Consider the following 22,331-nt stretch of genomic DNA (forward strand, 5'->3'; position numbering starts at 1 on the left):
CTAGGGTCACGTGACACAGGGTAGGATCGGTAGGCTCTCATTGGCTATTCTCGCTTCCGTCTACTGAATGAGAAAATGGCTTCCAGGGCTGGTGGATGTGATTCCTTTGTTTAGAAGTTTTACACTGTGAAAGCATAATTTTACCGAAAATGCCGAGTGCTTCGTTTACCTCATCGCGTTCATATGTCAGGAGGTCAAGAAGGAAGGGAGTAAATAGAATCCCTCTTCCATCCCGAACGAGTTCTGGTAAGTACAATAAAGGAAATGGAGGTCCCTTATGATTGAATTCTTTAACTACGGACTTGCTTGGGTTTTTGACGTTTCGCGTTATGTCGTACATTTGAGTGGGTTACGTATTTAAAAAGAATAATATGTGCGCAGAATTTACATCGTGATATAAGGCGTTAAGGTAGTGGTTGACATCAGTTACCGTTTCATCTACTACATGATGGCTAATGTCATTGTAAGCTCTATTGAACCCGAAGGCATATGGCATGGCTCATGATGTTTCTTAGTTTATCTATTGACGTTGCGTCGGATATGTATGGATATATTTCCGTGATTTGTTCAAAGAATATCGTTACTACGTATCATTTATAAATAAACAGTTGCGACAAAAATATCAATGGTTACTGCAGGGACTATTTAATGTCTTCATTAATCACGAAAAATGTTTTTTTTGGTTCTGGGAAGAGAATGTCGTGTATTTCTCAGAAATAAGTGACGGTGTTGTCAGTAACTTATATTTAGCACTAATTACAGTCCAGTGCCTTTTAAAATAATTTTTATAAACATTAAAGCACCATGTAAACAAAACTATTTTTTTCGAAAGTCATCATATAGTTCGAAAATAATGACTAATGTTGGAACAAAATGTGTGTTAACGTTTACGACGTGTTTCTGGATGTAAATAATAGCAATTACTTAATTCTAAATAGCTGAGCCCTGTGAACTGCCATGCCAAGTTCCAAACCAGAGTATACCAGCCGCAGGCCCTTCGTCGGGTCCGTCTCCCTCGACTTCTGCGTCTGCTGTAAGTGGTACTTCTTCAGCTGATGCCGGCTCCAGTAGTAGTGCATCTGTTATAAGCCCTGGCCATCACCCACCGTATGACCTAAGACGTAAATCCCCCCACCACGAAGGAGTACTCCTGCCTGGAACAAGTACGGGGCCAGCAGGTTATTCCACGTCCATGTTGCCTGCCCGTAAACGACCACGACGGACCTGTTCAATGGGCAACGATGGTGAGTATAATCACTCCTTTGTCTATTTTCGCCAAAATATTTTTCTCCATTAAGTAATTCATACTTTACAGGTTGTTGCTCTACTTCAGCCGCACATTATTTACAATACGAGTTGCCGGATGAAGTAATCCTCACAATATTCAGCTATCTTTTGGAACAAGATTTGTGTCGGGTTAGCCAAGTTTGTAAGCGCTTCCAGTCAATCGCAAATGATACTGAACTTTGGTGAGATATTTTGTCATTTAAATGGTTATAAGTTGCACTTAGACGCAAATTTGCCTATTTAATCAACAATTTTCTCCCTGTTTTGATTAATGCAGGAAAAACTTGTATCAACATGTGTACGAGTACGACCTACCCCTTTTTACTAATAAAGATGACAAGCTTCCTCGTCGATTTGAATTTATGTCTCCTGAGGAGTCGGAGTATCCAAATCCATGGAAAGAGAGCTTTAGTCAGTTATACCGTGGAGTCCATGTTCGTCCTGGATACCAGGAGATGCAGGAGAGGTCCCCAGCTCAGTTTAAAGGCCGAAATCTTGCCTATTTTGATACAGTGCAGGCAGCTTTAGACTATGCTGATGAACGCGATGGGGTGCTGGTGTTCCTTCATGCTGGAACGTATAGGGGGGAATTTTTAGTGGTGGATTCCAATGTCTCACTTTTGGGTGCTGCGTCTGGAGGGAGTGTGGCAGAAGCGGTCATTCTCGAGCGGGAGTCTGAGTCAACCGTGATGTTCGTAGAAGGAGCCAAGCAAGCATATGTAGGATATGTCACACTTAAGTTTTCACCAGATGTAACATCCACGGTACCTCATCACAAGCATTACTGCCTAGAGATAGGGGAAAACTGCTCCCCGACTGTAGATCACTGTATCATTAGAAGTACCTCAGTTGGTAAGTAGTCATTAAGCTCTTGTATTGTAATAGCTTTGTTTGTGGGATGTAGATTGTGCTATAATTTGTCTTAGTATTTTACCATTACATGGTTTGTAATTTGCAGAAGCACTAAATTTTCATTATTTTGCAGTTGGTGCCGCTGTGTGCGTAAGCGGTGTTGGTGCCAATCCCATAATTAAGCATTGCGACATAAGTGATTGTGAAAATGTTGGTCTCTATGTTACTGATTATGCACAAGGAACCTATGAAGATAATGAAATTAGTAGAAATGCCCTAGCTGGTATATGGGTGAAAAATTATGCCAATCCAATCATGAGAAGAAACCATATTCATCATGGGCGTGATGTTGGAATATTTACCTTTGACAATGGCCTGGTAAGCAACATAAACTCATTTACTTGATGGTTAATGTAACAAAATGCGTCATGTTCTGTTTGAGTAGTAATTGCCAACTTTAATAAAATATATATGATTTCGATTGTTAATTATTTCGTTTTAAGATAACTAAATTCTTTTCTTTACTTTTAGGGTTACTTTGAAGGAAATGATATACACAACAACAGAATTGCCGGATTTGAAGTAAAAGCTGGTGCCAACCCAACTGTTGTTCATTGTGAAATACATCATGGGCAGACTGGTGGCATTTATGTCCATGAAAATGGATTAGGCCAGTTCATAGACAACAAAATCCATTCAAATAATTTTGCTGGCGTTTGGATTACCTCAAACAGCAACCCAACCATTCGTCGAAATGAAATTTATAATGGCCATCAGGGTGGTGTCTACATATTTGGAGAAGGACGAGGCCTCATTGAGCATAACAATATATATGGTATGTATTTCTTTTTTGGTCTCTCTTGGCACTTCAAAAATTTGACCTTGAATAATTAAAAGGGTATATTAAACAGATTCAGGCGAGATATGGTGGAAGTTCAAAATTAAAGGGTGTAGTTATATTGAAGAATAATTGAAATTTAGGTTGTTAGTTTATAAATCCACTTTGTTATCATGGTGAGGAGACAATTTTAATCAATTATATGATCCTAGGTGCTAGTGGAATTCAATGACTCATCAGTTATAAGTAAAGGTGTGATAAACAGATAATCATTTCAGCAATCAGAATTTCTTTGTTTTTCTCTTAATTTATGGTAGCCAGCTAATATTTTCATTGAGTAAGTGAAACATACATTTGGCATCCAAGTAGGGGTCAGTTTACTGCTAAAAAGTTTTATTATTGGGATTGGAACCTAGGGCCTTGGGATGCAAAAAATATTTGTGGTCTGTTTTGAAAATTTGTCCCTGAAATTTATAGTTTTTTCTAGTAAAAATAAAAAAATTGCAGTAATGATTATGTGGAAATTCACTACCTTGTGTTGCATCAAAATGTGTTGTCCACCTGAATGTCTCAAGTGTCACCAGCCCTATGAGTGTGGGTGTAGTAGCAGGCAGGGAGTAAATGATTTGAGAGGAATGAGATTAAGTTGAAGATAGAAATATTAATTTACCCAACTTGAGTTACTGGAACTGATGCAAAAAAAATGCACAGCTTTTAACTGTCCAGCTGATTCTTGTCAACTGAGGGAGGGTAGGGGTTCATTTGCATAAATAACCTTGAAATGATTGTGCACCACAAAAATTCATACATATGGTCAAGACATGTACTGTAATAATGTTTCTAATCTGAGATGTCTTTATATTAAGAAAAATTCCATTATTTTTGCTCTGATCAATTAGTTACAATATTAAGCTGCATAGCTTTCAGTTTACTCAAAAGGCAGTGATTCTCTCCTAATTAATTTGAATAAATAATGGACCAAATTTGTGAAGCAGGCAGATAGAAAATGAAATTTTGTGAACATTCTGAGGTGTTTGTTTTATAAATAAATATAACCAGTGACAGTGTGTAGTGACTTTTTTTAAAACTCATTGGAATAGAACGAGGTATTATAAACACAGAATGAGACATGTGATAGTACAGTGAATAAAGTGTTCTACTACTGACTGAAGGACTGGGTTCAATTCTAGGTGAGGGCCCTGGGCACCCTCAGCTTCACATAGGTTGTGACCTAGTCAGGTCTGGTGGAATTTCCTGGGAGAAATGTTGAAATGTATAATTGCCCTTGAACATAATTTCAGATCATTTGAAACTCGACAGGATATAATTTTAATCTTTTTATATGATAAATTTTTAAATTAGTTCTGTGAATACTATTGAATATTATTTTTTTCTATTGAATTCTATAATTTGAGTTCTATAATAATAAATAGACATTCATAAATAGGAAGTTTTTCATTGAAATTTGTTTTGGGTGTTAGTCCCTTTATCATTCTTCAAGCAAAGGTATGACTGTCGCGGAAATATGAAACTTTTTAATCTTCTCACCACTTAGTAAAGTGAGAATATCCATTGCAAACTTGCAGTTACATAGTGATAAACTTGAATAATGTCATGTGGGTTATAAAAAATAGTTAGAAGACATTGTTGGAAGTTATTAAATGATGGACTTAGATAACACACAACCATCATAAGGTATGTGAAAGTGAGGAGTATCTTTGTAGATGATGAACTGGTTATTTGAGGAAAGATATACAGCCATAAAGAAAATCATTTAGCATTTAAAAGAGATAGGTCAAAATTTAGATATTTACTGTCCTGATAAAGGATTGATTTTGTATATAGTAAGATAGGACTCTGTCATCAACTAATCATTAAAGTAGTATTTTTCTAGTAATATATTGGTGGAGTTAACTGTAAATTTCAATGCACATTACCAGTAATTGTGCTTGGAAATTTTTCTAAGACATTATTTAAAAAAATAGTTTGAGCTGCCTAAATTGGATTTTCTATTCTAAAATGTTGTTGCCATAATTAGAGGAAATCATGTAGGCCTTTTCTACAGCACAGCATTTTAGTTCAAAAATTAAAAGTTTTTATTCATGGTCAGGGTGAGTGAAAGGGAAACAATGGTTTTACCAACATCAGTGTTCAAGGTCAGCATTGCCATGCTCACTTATGTGGACTATTTGAAAGAAAATTGAGGTAATAGTAATCAAGACATTCTTAGCAAATATTATTTTAGGAACTAATTTAGGAAAAGACCACTACATCAGGTAATGGAAAGTTTTCTAGTAATTTTCAATTTAATTCTCTTCCCACCATTTTTTATATCAAATTTACTGTTGTCTCAAAATAAGAATTATGTGGAAGGATGACAATGGCAACTCAATATGGATCAATATGTTCATTGCATTAAAGATGAAATAGTCTAGGCCATTGTGTTACAGGGGGAAGATTGTGTTCAGTTTAAAGGAAGTTATTCTTTTGACTTCGGTTGAGGTACATTAATGAAAAATCTGAAAGTTAAAAAAAAAAATTATTTTACTTATTTATGCTGAATAGGTTCATGCACTTATTGAATGATAGTTTTTGAGTGTGTATTTGTATTGGTGCTGTGAGCCATGGCCAAAAGGCAGATTTGCAAATCATCTAAAAGTAATACTTGCATTTTGTCAGTAACTATTTCACAATTCATGTTTCACATTATGAGTGTTTATGCATATGAACTAAGTATCCTGGCTTAGTATATACTTGATCCTTATAGTTTACAATTTCCTATTGAAATTAGATGATTGATTGGATATTCGCTGGAACTGGAATAATTTATAGCATGGCTGATTATTGGTGTATATTATCAATGTTGCATCTTTTTATAGTATTGAAAAAAATGTTTGCTCATGACCCCTTGAAAGCTATTAATTTTGTACCTGATTGATTTAAGGGAAAGAATTATAATTTATATTTTGGTATAAATCATCAGACAAACAAACAAGTCTAAATATTGCATGGTCCAAACCTTCTCCTCATGAAGGCACATCACATTTAAGAATACACACTTAAATTTGACTGTTATGTGTTAGGGAAAAATGAAATTACAAGAAACTTGATAATATGAAGGGAACATGGAATATGTGGCCTTAAAAGGTTATGGAAAATGACTAGGAGGAGATTTAACTAAGAAATTTGCAATCAAATTTTTAAGTCCATGTTGTAATGCATATATTGTTGGGGTTAATTCGAATTGAAAACGAATGGGAAGCAGTAGGTGATAGATAAACCATTGAAGTAGGTGGTACTAATGTTTACCTGAAATCATAAAACATCTAACATTCAATTACCCAATGAGGAACAATTAATTATTATTCCATTACTTTTGACCTTCACACCATATTATAATGCTTAAAGAATAAAATATGATCATCCCCACGACGTATTTGCATAATTGCAGCATCTCCATATTTCTTCTGATGATATTTACATGCAAATCTCAGTGGCCACTCTCTTAATATATTTATTTTAAAACGACAAGGCACAGTTGACAAAAATAATTTTTAACTGGCATTCTTTTTTTGTTTTTCAAGCCACCACTAAATGAAATGAATTTTTGTGGAGGAGGCATTTGAGTATGATATTGTGTGATGCAAGAAAAAGTTTTTTATCTTTCCTCTGTTCACAATTTTCCGTCGTATATCCATGAGTTAATAATGTAGGGTATTCATGTCAATATTTCTTTTGTGTGTAGGGAATGCCCTTGCTGGTATACAGATTCGGACCAACAGTGACCCCATAGTTCGGCACAACAAGATACATCATGGGCAACATGGGGGCATTTATGTGCATGAAAAAGGGCAAGGCTTAATAGAGGAAAATGAAGTCTATGCCAATACCTTGGCCGGAGTGTGGATCACCACAGGGAGCACTCCAGTTCTTCGCAGAAACCGTATCCACAGTGGCAAGCAAGTTGGGGTTTATTTTTATGACAACGGGCATGGGAAATTGGAGGACAATGATATCTTCAATCACCTCTATTCAGGCGTTCAAATAAGGTACGTGATTCTAATACTATTCTAAAGGTAAATTACAAGGTAAATGTTGAGGAATTAACTATGTTTCCTATTTTTTGCGTTTCCTTCACTGCATTTATCCACTGTTCGAAGCCATTTAATTTCAGCTTAGAATATTGTCTATTTATAATAGCTTATAATATAGAATAATATATAAGAGCATAGAATATTGTACATATATATCCTTCTTCAATCGATTAGTGTATTCTCTGGAAAACATAAGGGTGGGGGTAATGAATAAGGCTAATCTTAGTTTCTGATTTAATGTATAGCAAATTACTGTGAATTCTCTGATTTAAATACTCCCAAGGTTACATGGTCCTGAAATTTGTAGGCTTTTTTTGTTTTGAATTAGTCTCACTTTAAATCAGATTATTAAAAACGGCAGTTTTCTGTTAAAGCCTTGAGATGAGCCAACTTTTATCCTTTTTTAACTATTGTTTTCGTTTATAACTGATATATCGTTGAGGTAAGATGAACCGCTCTTGAGGCAATGAAGAAATGACTTGGCTGGAAGGGCTGAAGTCTAATATTTACTAATCACAATTGCATGGATATAAATTGCTACAAGATATTTGCTAAAAACATGAGCTCATTCAATTATTACATTTATTAGACAGTGCTCAATTACTAAACTTATTCAGCGTGTTTGTAGAAGAAGCATTGCCAGAAATGAAAGAGAAGATAAAAGGAAAAATGGATGGAAGATAAGAATACTGTTAGCGGATGACACGAATTCTAATTGGAAACTCTTAAAAAAAAGATGAACCAGATGGCAGAAGTCCTTAATCATTTCAGATTTACTAAGATGTTGCAAGGAAAACTAAATCCATAGTACCTATTCCTTAAGAAAAATGAAAAGTAACAATGGGCATAATGGTAGATACCACCAATATAAATGGGCCAAGTCAGAAAATGTTGCAAAGATGATGATAATACTTCAAGATATTTAGGTTGTACCACTTAAAAATGCACATTTAAAATCTATTTTTCTTCCTGTTCTCAATATTGTTCTTTTGAAGTATATTTAACTTCTTAGTCTCAATTTTACACAATCCTTGACTTTGCATATTTTTCACTGACCCCTTCAAAAATGTAAATTTGTGGTTTCACCTTTGTTACTACCTTGTTTTGGTTTCTTGATTCTTAGTACAGGGGATAAAACCATGCAGAAGATTAATTTTGGAATGCCAATAGAAATACTTATTTTTAGTTCCCCTGATGATGTTTTAATGATTTTCACACTGATATTTGTCCATTTTTGTGTGTGCTATTGAGACTTTGTGGGGCCATGTTGAATAATTGATTTTCTTCACCAGCCTTAATGCTCCTCTTCGTTGTTAGCATTGATGCTTGTGAAGATATTTTATACGTAGCTTAAATATTAAGATTGGGTGAACTGATTAGACTTTCGTCAAAGTAGACCTACCAGAAGCAAAACTTGGATGATTCAATTTAGTATTTTATCAATTTTATCTGCCTAACCTTCAATATGTGCAATGATTTTATATTTAAAAGTAATAGATACATTTTTTTTCTAAAACTGTAATAATATATTGATGCCTACATTTTATTCTATTTCAAATTTTTACCTGTTTTCAAATAAAGAAATATTAGTGTAGCAAAGTATTCAAATGCAAAATGATTGTTGCATTAAATATAAGAATATAATGAAACCTCATTTGATTCCCCCAGAATTTGTTTCTCCTTAATTTGCAACATTTTTCTCTTGTCACTTGAATTTTTGTGTAAATTTAATTTGGAATCCTATATCCCATTATTTAAAATGCAAATGTTCACTCATCCCTTACTTTATAACAGTTAATATGAAGGATGATGGCAGCTGGAACATTCCAATCATAACTAACATTCAAGACTGTAATCGCCTCGATCATATAAGCATAAACAAAAATAGGAGTGAGAGTTCTATGTGATTGCATTAAAAACATATCATTTGATGGGAGTTCATTACATCACCAGTGTTATCAAAAACACAATTGGAAAAATATGATGAAATTGTACGAGCACATGTAAAAATTATTGGAGATTGTAAATTTTTAATTAGATGCTTTATGGACACCCATAGCCTTCACTTCATTATTTTAAAGTTGAAAAAAATATAAATTGCTGTTTACTTTCAATCTCATGCTGTGTTGTGTTCTTTCTCTTTTGTTGTTTCTGGAACTTCATGCTTTTGCTGTTCATCTTATGTTTTTAGTAATTCACTATTGTTTCATTAAGCATTGAATTGCATACAATAATTGTAAAAAAAACACCTGTTTAAGAATGTCTAACATTAATGAGGAAACAGTAGATCATTAGAAGATAGTAAAAATTTTGCAAAGAGTTGACTCTTATCATGAAGGATGTAAATGGTTGCCAAGCATCTACCACAGTGCTTTGATTTTCACAGCAGCACCTCTGTTTTATGGCTAATGAACACAAATATCTATTTCAATGCCTGACACTAGTGAAATCCCAAAAAAATATGAGATGGAATTGGAATGTGGTCAAATGGTTAAAATCTGGATATAAATAAAATACTTCCCCAAGTATGGTGAACTTGAGGTGGTCTTGAATACTTACGTTTCAATCTTATAGAGCCACAAGCATACCTATTGATGGAATTCTGTAAAAGGAAAGGTTCAACATGTTTCAACAAGACTAGATATTTATGACTTCAAAGCATCAATTACAGCTGGATAGACCACTTCAAAATTCTCTACAGCTGTGCCTACAAAACAGAATGTGGTGGTTCTCGAATTGTAGATCCTGAAGTATTCATTTATTGGAACCAATTACCTAAGTAATCATACTGATAGTAATATGGTCTTGGAGACATTTTCACTGTTGATTAGACTGGTCTTATTAGCACATACTATCACTTACATGATCCTAGACTTCAAAGGGGAGCCTTACTCTGGGAGAAACAAATCAAGGCATATATTACATATTATTAAGTGCTCATACAGATTTTAGTGTGAAACTGAAGCCATTGGTGACTAGGAATCCAAAAATTAACTTGGCAAAATCATAAGGCCTTACCTAAAACCTCTTTAGTCAGCAGCAAGGCATGGATGACATAAGGTATTTTTTAGATAATAAGTGATGCCCATAATGCAACATTGGAAAACTATTTTGTTATTAGATTGGTGCCCTGCATTCCTAGTAAATTTGAAATGTTGGAATTTTAAATTCGTGAACTTGTAAGCCAATTTTACCAGCTAGCTGCGGCCAATGGATGTAGGTGTAATAAAATCGTCTAAAGCAATCTATTGAGAGATTCTTATCAAAAAATCACTGAGTCTTATTGACAGTGGAAAGAAGCCAAGTACTTATCAAGGTAGTGGTCTCAATATTCTACATTTTATAACTATGTCTTGTTAGGCCAAATAAAATTAAGGGACACATGGTTATAATTTTGCTTCCATTTTTCCTGGGTGATACACTTCTTTTCTTTAACCCCACTAAAGTGTAAAAAATTATGTTCCCTGTAGTGTGAATAAATTTGTATGTGAAAAAGAACCGGTATCATAATTTGCGGAGGAACTGCAAACCCATTAGTCTTTTATTTTGCTTAATCACTCAGAAAGGGGAAACCATGAGCAAAAGCAATATTAATTGGAGATATAATTTTATCCTAGTACTCAGTATGTGAAAAGTATTTGGAAAATGTGGTGATTATTTTGTATGCTGTCATTAAGACAAAAAAATGAAATAACCTAATAATTATGATTTTTAATTTTTAAAAAGCCAAACATGCCACAAATTTATACTTTATAATCACACCCATTTATAGCAGTTTATTGTTGTCAAGTGTACCTTCAACTTTTCCTGCAGACTGAGCACTCAGTTGTTGTAGCCAAATACAAGATATTTTATTTGATTGGAGTAATATAATATTATGAGGTATCGATTTTTGTAGAACGCAAGTCTTGCTTGTCCATTGAATAGGTAAGTTTTGCTCTATAGTGGATGTAAAATTGCTTGAAACAAGTGAACATACGAGGGTCATCCGGAAAGTAGTACCCGTTCGTGAAATAAAGACACAAAAGTAAATATTAACAAACATAAAAAATTTTATTTGAAAGAGGATACTTTAAACTACTTCTCAACATAATCTCCAAGCAAATTAAGGCATTTGTCATAACGTGTGACAAGTTTCTGTATTCCTGCTGCATAGTCCTTCGCCGCCAGCTCATTGAGATACGCGAGGGACCCATCTTGCACAAATTTTTGCATAATGCAGATGGTGTTTAACAATTTCATGAACAATTGTTCGAGAAACATTGGGAAAATGCTCACAGATGTCATCAATTGTGACGCGCCGATCGTTCCTCACGAATTCGTCAACTGAGCTCACCAGTTGGTCTGTAATGACAGACGGTCTCCCCGAACGCTCATCGTCGTGTGTGTTCCCCCTCCCCATGTTGAAGTTGCGACACCACCGCCGAACAGACGACTCGTCCATTACATTGTCTCCATACACCTCCTTTAATTGGCGATGAATATCACATGGGCGAACGTTTCTTGCATTGAGGAATTTAATCACTGCCCTCACTTCACAACTGGCGGCGTTCTCAATTTTTTTAAACATTGTAAACAATCACAGAAACAACACAGGCAATGCTAGCGTCACGCAACTTGGCTCAGAGAAGGCAGACAAGCCACTGAAGCTATCTGACCTCGTCCAGCGGCTACTCGCGTCGTCAGCACTTCATGCGGCACGAACGGGTACTACTTTCCGGATGACCCTCGTAGATAGGAATTTTGATTAATTAAGTCAAGTTTTAGAATAATACTCAGGTGAATCAAGTTCAGCAGCGGTAATTGCTTCAATCAAAAAATTTGACAAATTAAGTTGACGTGTGAATTTCAATTTTTAAATATGGATAAAAATCAAACTTACGTTGTAAATTTCATCGTGTGTATCTGTTCTTTACAGCCACATTTTTGTATTTATCAGGATCCAGTTTAGTTTATGAGGTGGTGTAATTTGTATCATTAATGCTACAATTTGGTATGTGTTCAGTGAATCTTGAAAAGTGTTAATTTCTTCCCCCCTATTCCAGGACTGGCAGTAACCCCATTATCAGAGGCAATAAGATATGGGGTGGTCAAAATGGTGGTGTTCTGGTCTACAACGGTGGCCTTGGATTGTTGGAGCAGAATGAAATATTTGACAATGCAATGGCTGGAGTTTGGATAAAAACAGATTCAAACCCAACCCTCAAACGTAACAAAATTTTTGATGGTAGAGATGGAGGAATATGTATTTTTAATGGTGGCAAAGGTAAATAGCTTTACTGATAATAACAGTTAAATGTCACAGTGTTTTATTATATTTCAATTTGAATCTTATTTTGTTAACTTGTGTTGTGTTTCAATCCAAATGCTCCAGTTTATTATATTGTTCATTTTTTTTAGGTATTCTTGAAGAAAATGACATTTTTAGAAATGCACAAGCTGGCGTTCTCATATCCACACAAAGTCATCCCATACTCAGGAGAAACAGAATATTTGATGGTTTAGCCGCCGGTGTCGAAATAACAAATAATGCCACTGCCACATTAGAATACAATCAAATATTTAACAATCGATTTGGTGGCCTCTGCTTAGCCAGTGGTGTGCAGCCAATAATCAGAGGTAAGATTAATTTTTTGAATGGGACAGACTGCTCTCACAATATTGGACTTCACTCAAGTTGGAACATTAGTGATTTATCCATGTGTTATATTTATTGTCTTGGTATTTTCTGCTGTTGTACTATTGTTATGAAAAGGGACTTGTTCTGTTCACGTTAAACACAGGTGGAAATTTTTTTAACATGCATTCTTGTCATTGTTTTAACTTCTTTAAAATAATGTTCCAGTAAATGGTATAGATTATCTACTTAACATCGAATACGTGGCACCAAATGTTTAACCAAGTTTTTTCAACCCAAAGTAATATTAAACTGTCAATTCGAAGTGCAAACATAGTTAATGTTTTTCCATGAATGTAATCAGTTGGATCAAATTAAATATTGCTAATCATTTTGTGCATCAAATATATGTTTAATTTATAGGTAGTTTTGCTGCTTGCATAAAACATGCTGTATTGATTAACATTTTATATAAACTTTTTATTTGAAACTAAAATAATCTAAGAATGGTTTATAGCGTTGTTGCCAAAAAAGCATACATTTCCCATTGCTTTGCCAGAGTGGGAAAGGTTTCGTGTGGTATTGAAACGCACTGAGGCCTGCTCTGTCATCTAGAGAACAAGAGTAGTGAAAACACTATTTCTGATATCTGTTGGCTAAGGGGCATTTATTTCAATTTTTTACTTCTAAAACTGTGGTAACAACAGAAACAAGAACGCAAGCAATATGTTATGTTAAAGCTATGAAGCAAGTTTGTCCTGGTCTCAATCAGAAGTCTTTCTTTGACTTGTTTTTATATTGAAGAGACACTTCAGAAGCCTCAAATAAGGACTGAGCTTGAATATCTTGAGATTTTAATTCAGTCAATTTTATTTTCATAAGTTTAATTTGGTTCAATAAAACTGAAGCCATTCATCATTCACTAATTAGCACGAAATAATGCTTAAACTTCATTTTTATTGTTGAAATCAATGTTAGTTGTCTTTGATAATCATGATAATACTTTTAATTAGTTTGACAAATTAAGAGGTTGTTGATTGTTTGCTAATCTTTTCTCATTTACACAATGAATGTCATGTAAGCCTTCCTGCCATTGTTGGATTAATTTGAAATACTCTCATTATCTGTACATAAAAATGTACAGATATCTCTGTTTGTTGTTTGTCTCATGTCTTCTGCCACATCCAGGCAAATTTTAATTTCACTGAATTCACAAACTCATTTTTCCAGTACGTCAGAGTCATTTCTAGTTTAACTAGGCCATCTATCTGTGTGGAATAATTATGATCTGCATTCTTGTTTTCTATAGATGTGCTCCTTTGAATTTCATTATTCAACTCAAAACTAAAGAACATTATTGCACGTGTAAAGTTTGTGTCTGTCATGATTGGCACATGTTTATTTGTACAGTTCAGTACAGTAAAAATGTTAATTTTTAATGTATTTCAAATTATGTTTCTCCCTGAGAACCTCTAAACTGACTTTAATATGGCTTTAAGAGAGAATGACTATAACAATTAAATGAACTTTAGACTACAGATATATTTAATGTAGTCTTTAAATGTCATTGTGCTAGGAAATAATAATAATAGCATTATCTAGTGGAAATTCATTGTATTATTTATCATTGAAATTCAAGATAATCCCATGGAATAATTTTAGGGGTGAGTCACACTATTTCCAGGTCATGATATAAAAAGGCTATACTATTATAAGATATGTGAAGTGAATCTTCTAAAAAAACAGTAGTGTTTTTGTTTCATGATGGTATATTAAATCAGAATTCTGTGGACAAATCTGGATCAGTTTCAGGAATGTTGTGAAGCTTATGTAATGATTTTAAGTTATAATAATTAGGGATAATTTTTCAGTGTTACTAATTAATTTTATCTTTATAGGAAACAAAATATTTAACAACCAAGATGCAGTGGAAAAGGCAGTCACAAACGGGCAGTGCCTTTACAAAATATCTAGCTATACCTCATTCCCTATGCATGACTTTTACCGCTGTCAGACCTGCAACACCACAGATCGCAATGCCATATGCGTCAATTGCATCAAGACTTGCCATGCTGGTCACGAAGTGGAATTCATCAGACATGATAGGTATGAGTGCTTTTTTGGATTTATGACTTATTTTACTCACACATTTATGACTTAGCCATGAACAAGACTTCAGTGCATGCTTTTTCATTTTATAGTAGTTAAGATAAATGATGATCTCAACAGTTAGTACCTTTAGTTATATTCCTTATAATTGGGATTTTAAAATTTATAGTTTGTGTGTAAAGTTATTGTAAAAGTTCTTAGAAAGTAATATTGACATATAGGATGGCACATTATTACAAAACTAGGCAGTTGCAAATGGAGTTGATTTTGTTTCTGAAAATATTGCCTAGGCTTTACTAGAGCTGTCTGAGGTTTTCTATTGTGTAAATAAAATTAGAATGTTACTAAATTTGTTTGATTAAAATTTAAAATGGTTGATATACTTATTCACTCACTCGCCAAACTGTTTTGAACTTTCTCTTAAGGTTAAAGGATATCAAAGTATTTTTGTAATATTTAAATTGATAGTTCAGCTCTGGTGGAAAAATTTTACTTTTGACTAGTATGTGAAGAAGCGTTGTTTATTATTACCGACTTGATTAATTTATTAATAATATTAATTGTATTTGATTACCTAAGATCACCATTTTTATATTGGAAATGAAAAAATAGTAACTTAGTGATTTTACGGAAAATTGATTTCGATGCAACCCGGTTTTCGACGTTGAATGTCATCTTCAGGTGAGTTGAGCATCGAAACCTGGGTCATATCGAAATAAATTTTCTGTGAAATCAAAAAGTTACTAGTTTTTCATTTCCAATAGGATTCGATTGCATAAAGTTACCCCTGAAATCATCAATTAAACCATTATTCTATGGTAAAACAGGCCAGGAAATAAACTATAATGATAAATGTTGCATTTTAAGAACTCTGTTCTTTCAGAAGCAATTATATTATTTCTTTTCAATCACCCATCATATCATTGGCATGGGTTATAAACGCGAGGGTTGCCGTAGAGCAGCTCTCTGAAATTTCCTGTTCCCTGCCAATCTCTTCACTCCTGCATAGATTCTAGCATTAATATTTTCCATTATCTGATTATCATAGTTCATCCTAGACGTTACTATATAATTCTTTCCATCCATGTTTCCTTCATTTATTGTCTTCATTAGGTCATCATTCCTCAAGATATGTCCACTCGATTTCCCTCTTCATCTTTTGTGCTCCATAAGCTTCTTTCATCACCTGCTCTTCAAAGCACTTGTCCACTTGTTATTTCTATCCATTTATTTTTAGCATTTGTTTAGAACTGCATTTTCATTTCCTTCAATATTCTGTTTTTCTCTGCTACTACTTTCGTTCTAGTCTCACATTTGTAAAAAAGCTGACTCCATTAGTTTTAATGAATCGATTCTTTGTATTTATGCCGGTACTATTTGCTACTAATAGTTGTTTCTTCTGATAGAAAGCCCTCTTCACTATTTCTATTCTGCCTAATATGTCTCTTTCGCTTCATTAATGACCATGCTGTCTAAATGGCAAAACTCCTGCACTTGTTCCAGCATATTTTTCTGCTGTTGTTTTACTTGGAGTTACTTCTACTGCAGATCACTACCTAATTTTCAATCCTGTTTGTGTTGAGGTCCTTTTTCAACCTCTTTTCCTGAATGGATTACGGTATTGTCTGGTCTTCATTCTTCTGTGCATATATATATATATATGTCAATTGCAAATTATAGTATACCTCTCCATTCTCTTTGTATTCTTTTGCCACCTCTTTATTTTTCCTTGATCTTATTAGTTGCATCTGTTTGTACACTGTGAAATCAAGGGCATTACAAAGCTACCCTGTCTCACTACTTTCTCTGTTTTGGTGTCTCACTATTTCTCTTCTCGTATAAATATCAGATGCCTGATTGTATATATCAATCAGACTAATATCCTGAATTTTTTAATCAGTTCCAAGGGCATATTATTGATACCTGGTGCCTTGTTTGCCTTTTACTGCATTTTACATGAGAAGTTTCCATCTTTTCTGGTATTGAATTCAATAAAAGAAAAAGAGAAGATTGGTGAGCTCATTCTCCTCACGATGGTTTGCTGTAGCCTTTCATATCAAAGTGCTGCAGCCATTAAGTAATTTTTACCATGCCTGTAGTCAGATGAGTGTTTCTGTACTCCCTATCGCACTGTGTTCTCCACCTTCACTCATGCTAAGGAGAAATGCTGCCCTGTATGGATAATTGTTGACACTTTCATAGCCTCATAAAATTATTAGGTCATCTTACCAATCGATGGTCTTCAACGTCCTCTGAGAGCCACCAGCAATTGCTAATGACTACTTATTCACCAATTTATTTACCACCTTATTTTGTTCACTCAAATGACTTAAAGCTTAGCCACAAGACCCACCGCACCACCACATTGTGGTTTTTTTCTGTTGGGCATTGCAATTGAGTTGCAGTTCGTACCATTGCTCAAAATGTCTGACGATTTCAAAGTCAAACAAGAATTCAAACAGTTAGGTGATGAGATCCATAATGGAATTATTAGTAAATGTCTATAAGTTTATACATACAATTTTAAGACAATCTATGAATTGGGTAGACTATTTTAAACAAGCATCCTAGAAAATGAATAGCATCTTTTTTGGACTAAAATCAAAAAATAATACACATTGGTATTCTTTACAAATTCCTCAAAACTGAAAGAATTTTTTTCTCAGGCTTGAATTTAAGCTGATCCATGATTTTTTTCATTACATATTTTGCCAATAAATGTTGGGTTATATGGTACTTATTGTATGGTAACTGTTGATGTCAAAATGTGAAAAGACGAATTTAGTCAAACTACATACCTTTAATATTTTTAAAGAGAATAGTGTGTAACAATCAAATCAAAACTTGTGGACACCTGCAGTCAGGCAAAATACTCTTGTGCTGCTTGGAGAACATTGATACTGTGGCATGTTGAATGTGTAGCAGAAATGTGTATTGTCTTCAGCACTCAAGACATACAAGCCCATAGCACTATATATATTTGGTAGCCAGAGGTTCACAAGTCCCATCCTTTTTTGGACTGCTAAATGGTCATTCTCAGTGTTGACTGTTGCTTGTACCAAATTTCACCAACATACCTAAATAATAGTAATGAACATAAAGCATTTATTTTATCACATGTCGACATACATGTTTTTTAGCAACTTAGTTACAATAAAACCATTCCCTGTATCCAAAGTTCAAGGTCATTAATGGCGGTTAGAATTATCAACGAAAGCGTAGTTTTTCAGTGAAAGTTTCTTCAAGCCATTGACCATGTTGTTGCAATCCATCCTATTGTCTTATCCTGGTTTCATATATAAAATATTATGCATAAGTAAATATTTTGATCATGGAAACATAACTGTGCAGCGATAATAATAGAAATGTAGCGAATTAGGTAAATTTTGGCAAGTTCTCTGCGATGTATTTTCACAATTACTTAGGTTAAGCTAATTTTCAATGTTCCTATATGCATCTGATGCTTAAATTTGTTCAAACACAAGTTCATCTGGGTAACCTTGCAGATAAACAAACTGACCGTCTAACTCATTGACTATCGATTGAAGTTGTGGTTTGGGTGTGAATGTTATTGTCATACGAAATTTTCATGAGGAATGACCTTTGCCTTCATAGTAAAACAGTAGTAGTGTTAATTGCGCCAAATATTTCCTGAATTGATTGATTGTCCTGTCTTCTTGCGTTAGATTCTTCTGTGACTGCGGAGCCGGTACCCTCAGCAACCAGTGCCAACTCCAGGGGGAGCCCACACAGGACACAGACACCCTGTATGATTCTGCTGCACCTATGGAGTCGCACACACTGATGGTGAATTGAACTTCCTCGTTTATTTTTCTTCAGTTGTCACGGTGCACTTCGTGGCCATGCTGACCCTTAAAGAGGGCCTTGGACATAGCTCTGTGCACGGTAAACTGGAATCTCCATTTTTATTTTTCTTCCATGCCAGGTTTCTTTCTGGTCTGAGTGTACCCAGTGAAAAAGAACTTGACTTTTTTGTTTATTTTTTTTTGGAGATAATAAATTAAGAGTTGTGTGTGTGAGTCCCAGTGAATTAGAGTGCGAGTGCAATGTATGTTTGTGTGGGTGAGTGGTTGTGTTTTGGTGTCGTGTGATCTGTAAATAAGAAAAAAAATACTGCTAGTATATCTGTGCATAAAATGCTAAAAAAAGGCATTATCGCTGATGAAAAATTTGTGTACAGTGTGCCGAAGTGATATATTATTGGGTTGATGCCCAGTGACTTTGGAGTGGTTGTGTTTTATTGGGCCACACACTGTGTGCTGTGAGAATTGACTTCTTTGCCCGTTTAAAAGAAAACCGGGATGGATTTGGTTTCTGGAGAGGAGTTTGTGCGAAGGAACTTTACATCTGTGAAACAAAGACTGTTCAACTACTCAGTGTTCACCTGTAAATAAAGATGGTATATGTATCATGCTTTATTGAGCAAAATGTGTATATCTCTCACTGTTGTGTATTTCTGTTTGTATTCGTAATTTGTAGGCATTGGTATAAATTTTAGTTTCTTGACATTTTGCTGAAAAGAATTATGTGCGATGCATTTTGAGATTGAATGAAATGTCTAATCATGGTATTTCAATTGATGTAAACTGTGTAAGTGAATTTTTTAATGGCAGCAACCCCTTGAATTAAATTATATGATATACCTGTGATGTACATAATAGATTACATTTTACTGAGTGCACTTTTTTGCCATTGTGGTATATTTATCATCAGTTTTGGTGCATTGGCCAACCTACATTTGAGATTTGAATTATTCTCCCAAGTGCCATAAACTTTACTTAAAAGCATAAACTTAACAATTCCTTCGTAATTTTGTTTTATAGAGAGTTGTTAAAAGACAGCAGGCAGCTAAAATGATTTGTAAATGGTAATTGTGATACATTTCTATCAGACATTGAGGTACCTCATCTGTTTCGTGTATTTTTTTTTTTTTTTAGGAATAAGTTTAACCCATTTTGTTTTACAATCGCTCTACTCTGCTGATCCCATTTTCAAATTTGCTACGTACACATTGAACGATTAAAAAAAAAAAATATTCTGCTGTGCTAGTGTTAGAATGTGCCCTCATAAATAAGGCGTTTGAAATGTGGTCCTATTTAATGAATGTACCACCAAGTTGTAGTGCTGCACTTGTGCTGTATACATATTTAGAATATACTTATATATATACATATACACATATATATTTTTTGTCTTTTCATCACCTTTGTCTCTTGCAGTATTGATTGTGGTATTGAGTGGAAATGTAATGAGTGACATTTAATGTGATGAAGGAATACCCCAATGGCAATGCAGTTTCATTGATCAAATCTTTTAGACATGGTCATCAGTTCTAAATTTGTGTGGAGAGCCTGCAATATCTGTAGTAGGTATTTACTGTATTCTCGCAGATATTGTTTATGAAAATAAATAATCTCTGCTCAGTTCCTTTTTTTTTAATCAATGGCTCTGATGAATGGGTTAAGTATGTTTGGGATTGTCTCATGTGTCAACTAATTAAATGGTGATGCACTGCCACGGAGTTTAATGGAACATGGTGCTTTAAGCAAATACTTTAAATGTTTTTGACCCTGCCACAACTCCAAGGGTATCTGATACCCACTTTACATGTGTGGCAATTCATTTTCATCATTCTGTTATCTACACAATGGACTGAAGCAATGCAGAAGGTGCTTTTTTTTTGTACCTTGTCTTTTAAAGACTGTCTTACTTATGTTTCACTCATCTGCAAACGATATTCAATCTTCAAATGTATGATGATTGAGTGTCCATCTGACATGTATTTCATGTTATTTTGTCAGCTCCCCCTGCTCTGCTGTATCAAAGTATGATCATATCCAAAGCAGCAGCAGGTAAAAGTGTGGGGCAATGTTTTATCAGATGGGTCTTTTGTGACGGACAATTGCTGTAAGGCTTTGAATGCAGTGAATTTGAACAAGTGTGTAATTCTTGTGACAGTATTATTCTCAGCATTATTCATTTTGTTCCTCCATCGGAATAGTGTGGAGAATACATTTGTTCACATTGTGCCATGCTTTTATTTGGTGTGGCCATATTTAAACATGGCACCTTATGCTTTTGCCTTGTCCTGAGTCAACCAGTCAGTAGATAACTAGTGTTTTTCATTGGCCAGTCTTGTGCCATCTTCCGTAGAATGGCATTGTTTCCATTATAAACAATTAATTTAAGATTATCATGTTTATGTCTTTTACATTTCCATGCAAGTTTCCTAAATTGTACAGTATATTTCAGTAATTTGTATTGCCTTTGGTTCTATAAAAATTGTAAATTTGCAGTAAATTGTTAGTACAGTGGCTTATTTATTTTTAAGGTTTCAAATGTACATAACATTACGCATGAATCTGATTGCTAACACAGCCTCAGTTGTTGGAGGTGGAGTGGAAAGTTTGTGAATTTAAAACCTCAATAGGTTACTCAAAACATCAAGTTAAAAATGAGATGAATCATGCAAATTAAGTGTCAAGGGATGCCTGGTAATGAATCCACCATTTAATTTTTAGTTCTATTTATTCAGTGGTGACATTTTTCTTTAATTTTACAATGAGATGAAGGCAAGATCTAGGATAAATATCAAATTTGAATGAATGTACAGAAAAACTAGATATGCATGCGCCAAAAACTAAAGAGTGAGTGATAAGAGGAAATGACGGAGGGGAAAGATAGTTGAATATGCTGAGATTGTATGTTAAAAAGGTATGGTTCGGAGAGTCAAAGATGGTGCCTGAATGAAGCAGTGATAGATTCAGAGTGCAGAGAAAGAGACTTCTGTATGTAAGAGGATAATCACAGCTTAAAGTAGCTCTGAAGATAGAATGTGGTATTTACAAATAGAGAAAGGATTAAGGATACAAATTCATGATAGATGTCCAAAAAGAATCCAAATAATTTTTTTAATTGACAATCTACTGGTTAAGATAGATTTTGGATGGGCAGCCTTTACAATAGTAAAACAGCAGTTAACTTATGCCTTGTTACAAAAAACCCTGAATCTGGCATTACTGTAAATCCCTCTTCAATTCTGCTTACTCCTTCCATTCTGTCCCGTATGCCTATCCTTTTCCTTCCTTGTTTCCCTAACGCTATCCCGTCTATTGCAGTCTTCAGCATCACATTCACGGTCAAAATGCTTAAATCCATCTTGCCTGCCCCCTTTGCATTTCTCCCTACAAACCTCTCCACTCCCCTATCATACTTGGTACTGCATTGTTTGATTTCCTTTGACCATTTCACCTTTTCCATCCTTACGCACATGCTTTTACTTCCTAAAAGCATCCAATATGCCTATCATCTTGCTTCAATGACCATGTTTCTGCTCTGTACAAAACCATGCTACATATTAAAGTTTTGATGAGCCATATCTTAACCTCCTTACTTCCCATCATCAATTCCCTCACTTGTGAAAGCTTCATAGCTTAACACAATTCATCTCCTTATCTTCATACTAATATAGGGGAAGGATGGCCACCCTGAAGGCAAACATCAAGCTAAAATT

At 34.5% G+C, this 22,331-nt stretch overlaps 1 protein-coding gene across 1 annotated transcript; it reads left to right on the top strand.

Annotated features, from left to right (window-relative positions):
• The first annotated feature begins 68 nt into the window (after positions 1 to 68).
• Positions 69 to 19,991, top strand: FBXO11 (F-box protein 11). The gene is made up of 11 exons (XM_071597775.1): positions 69 to 246; positions 939 to 1,244; positions 1,316 to 1,469; positions 1,565 to 2,139; positions 2,273 to 2,517; positions 2,671 to 2,974; positions 6,723 to 7,026; positions 12,117 to 12,337; positions 12,472 to 12,690; positions 14,587 to 14,794; positions 18,484 to 19,991. Exons 1-11 carry the CDS (start codon positions 150 to 152, stop codon positions 18,611 to 18,613), a joined length of 2,763 nt encoding a protein of 920 aa, XP_071453876.1. The 5' UTR covers positions 69 to 149; the 3' UTR covers positions 18,614 to 19,991.
• The last annotated feature ends 2,340 nt before the right edge of the window (positions 19,992 to 22,331 follow it).

The sequence above is a fragment of the Hetaerina americana genome, unplaced genomic scaffold (assembly GCF_022747635.1).
Source record: "Hetaerina americana unplaced genomic scaffold, ioHetAmer1.1.p SCAF_9, whole genome shotgun sequence".
NCBI lineage: Eukaryota > Metazoa > Arthropoda > Insecta > Odonata > Calopterygidae > Hetaerina > Hetaerina americana.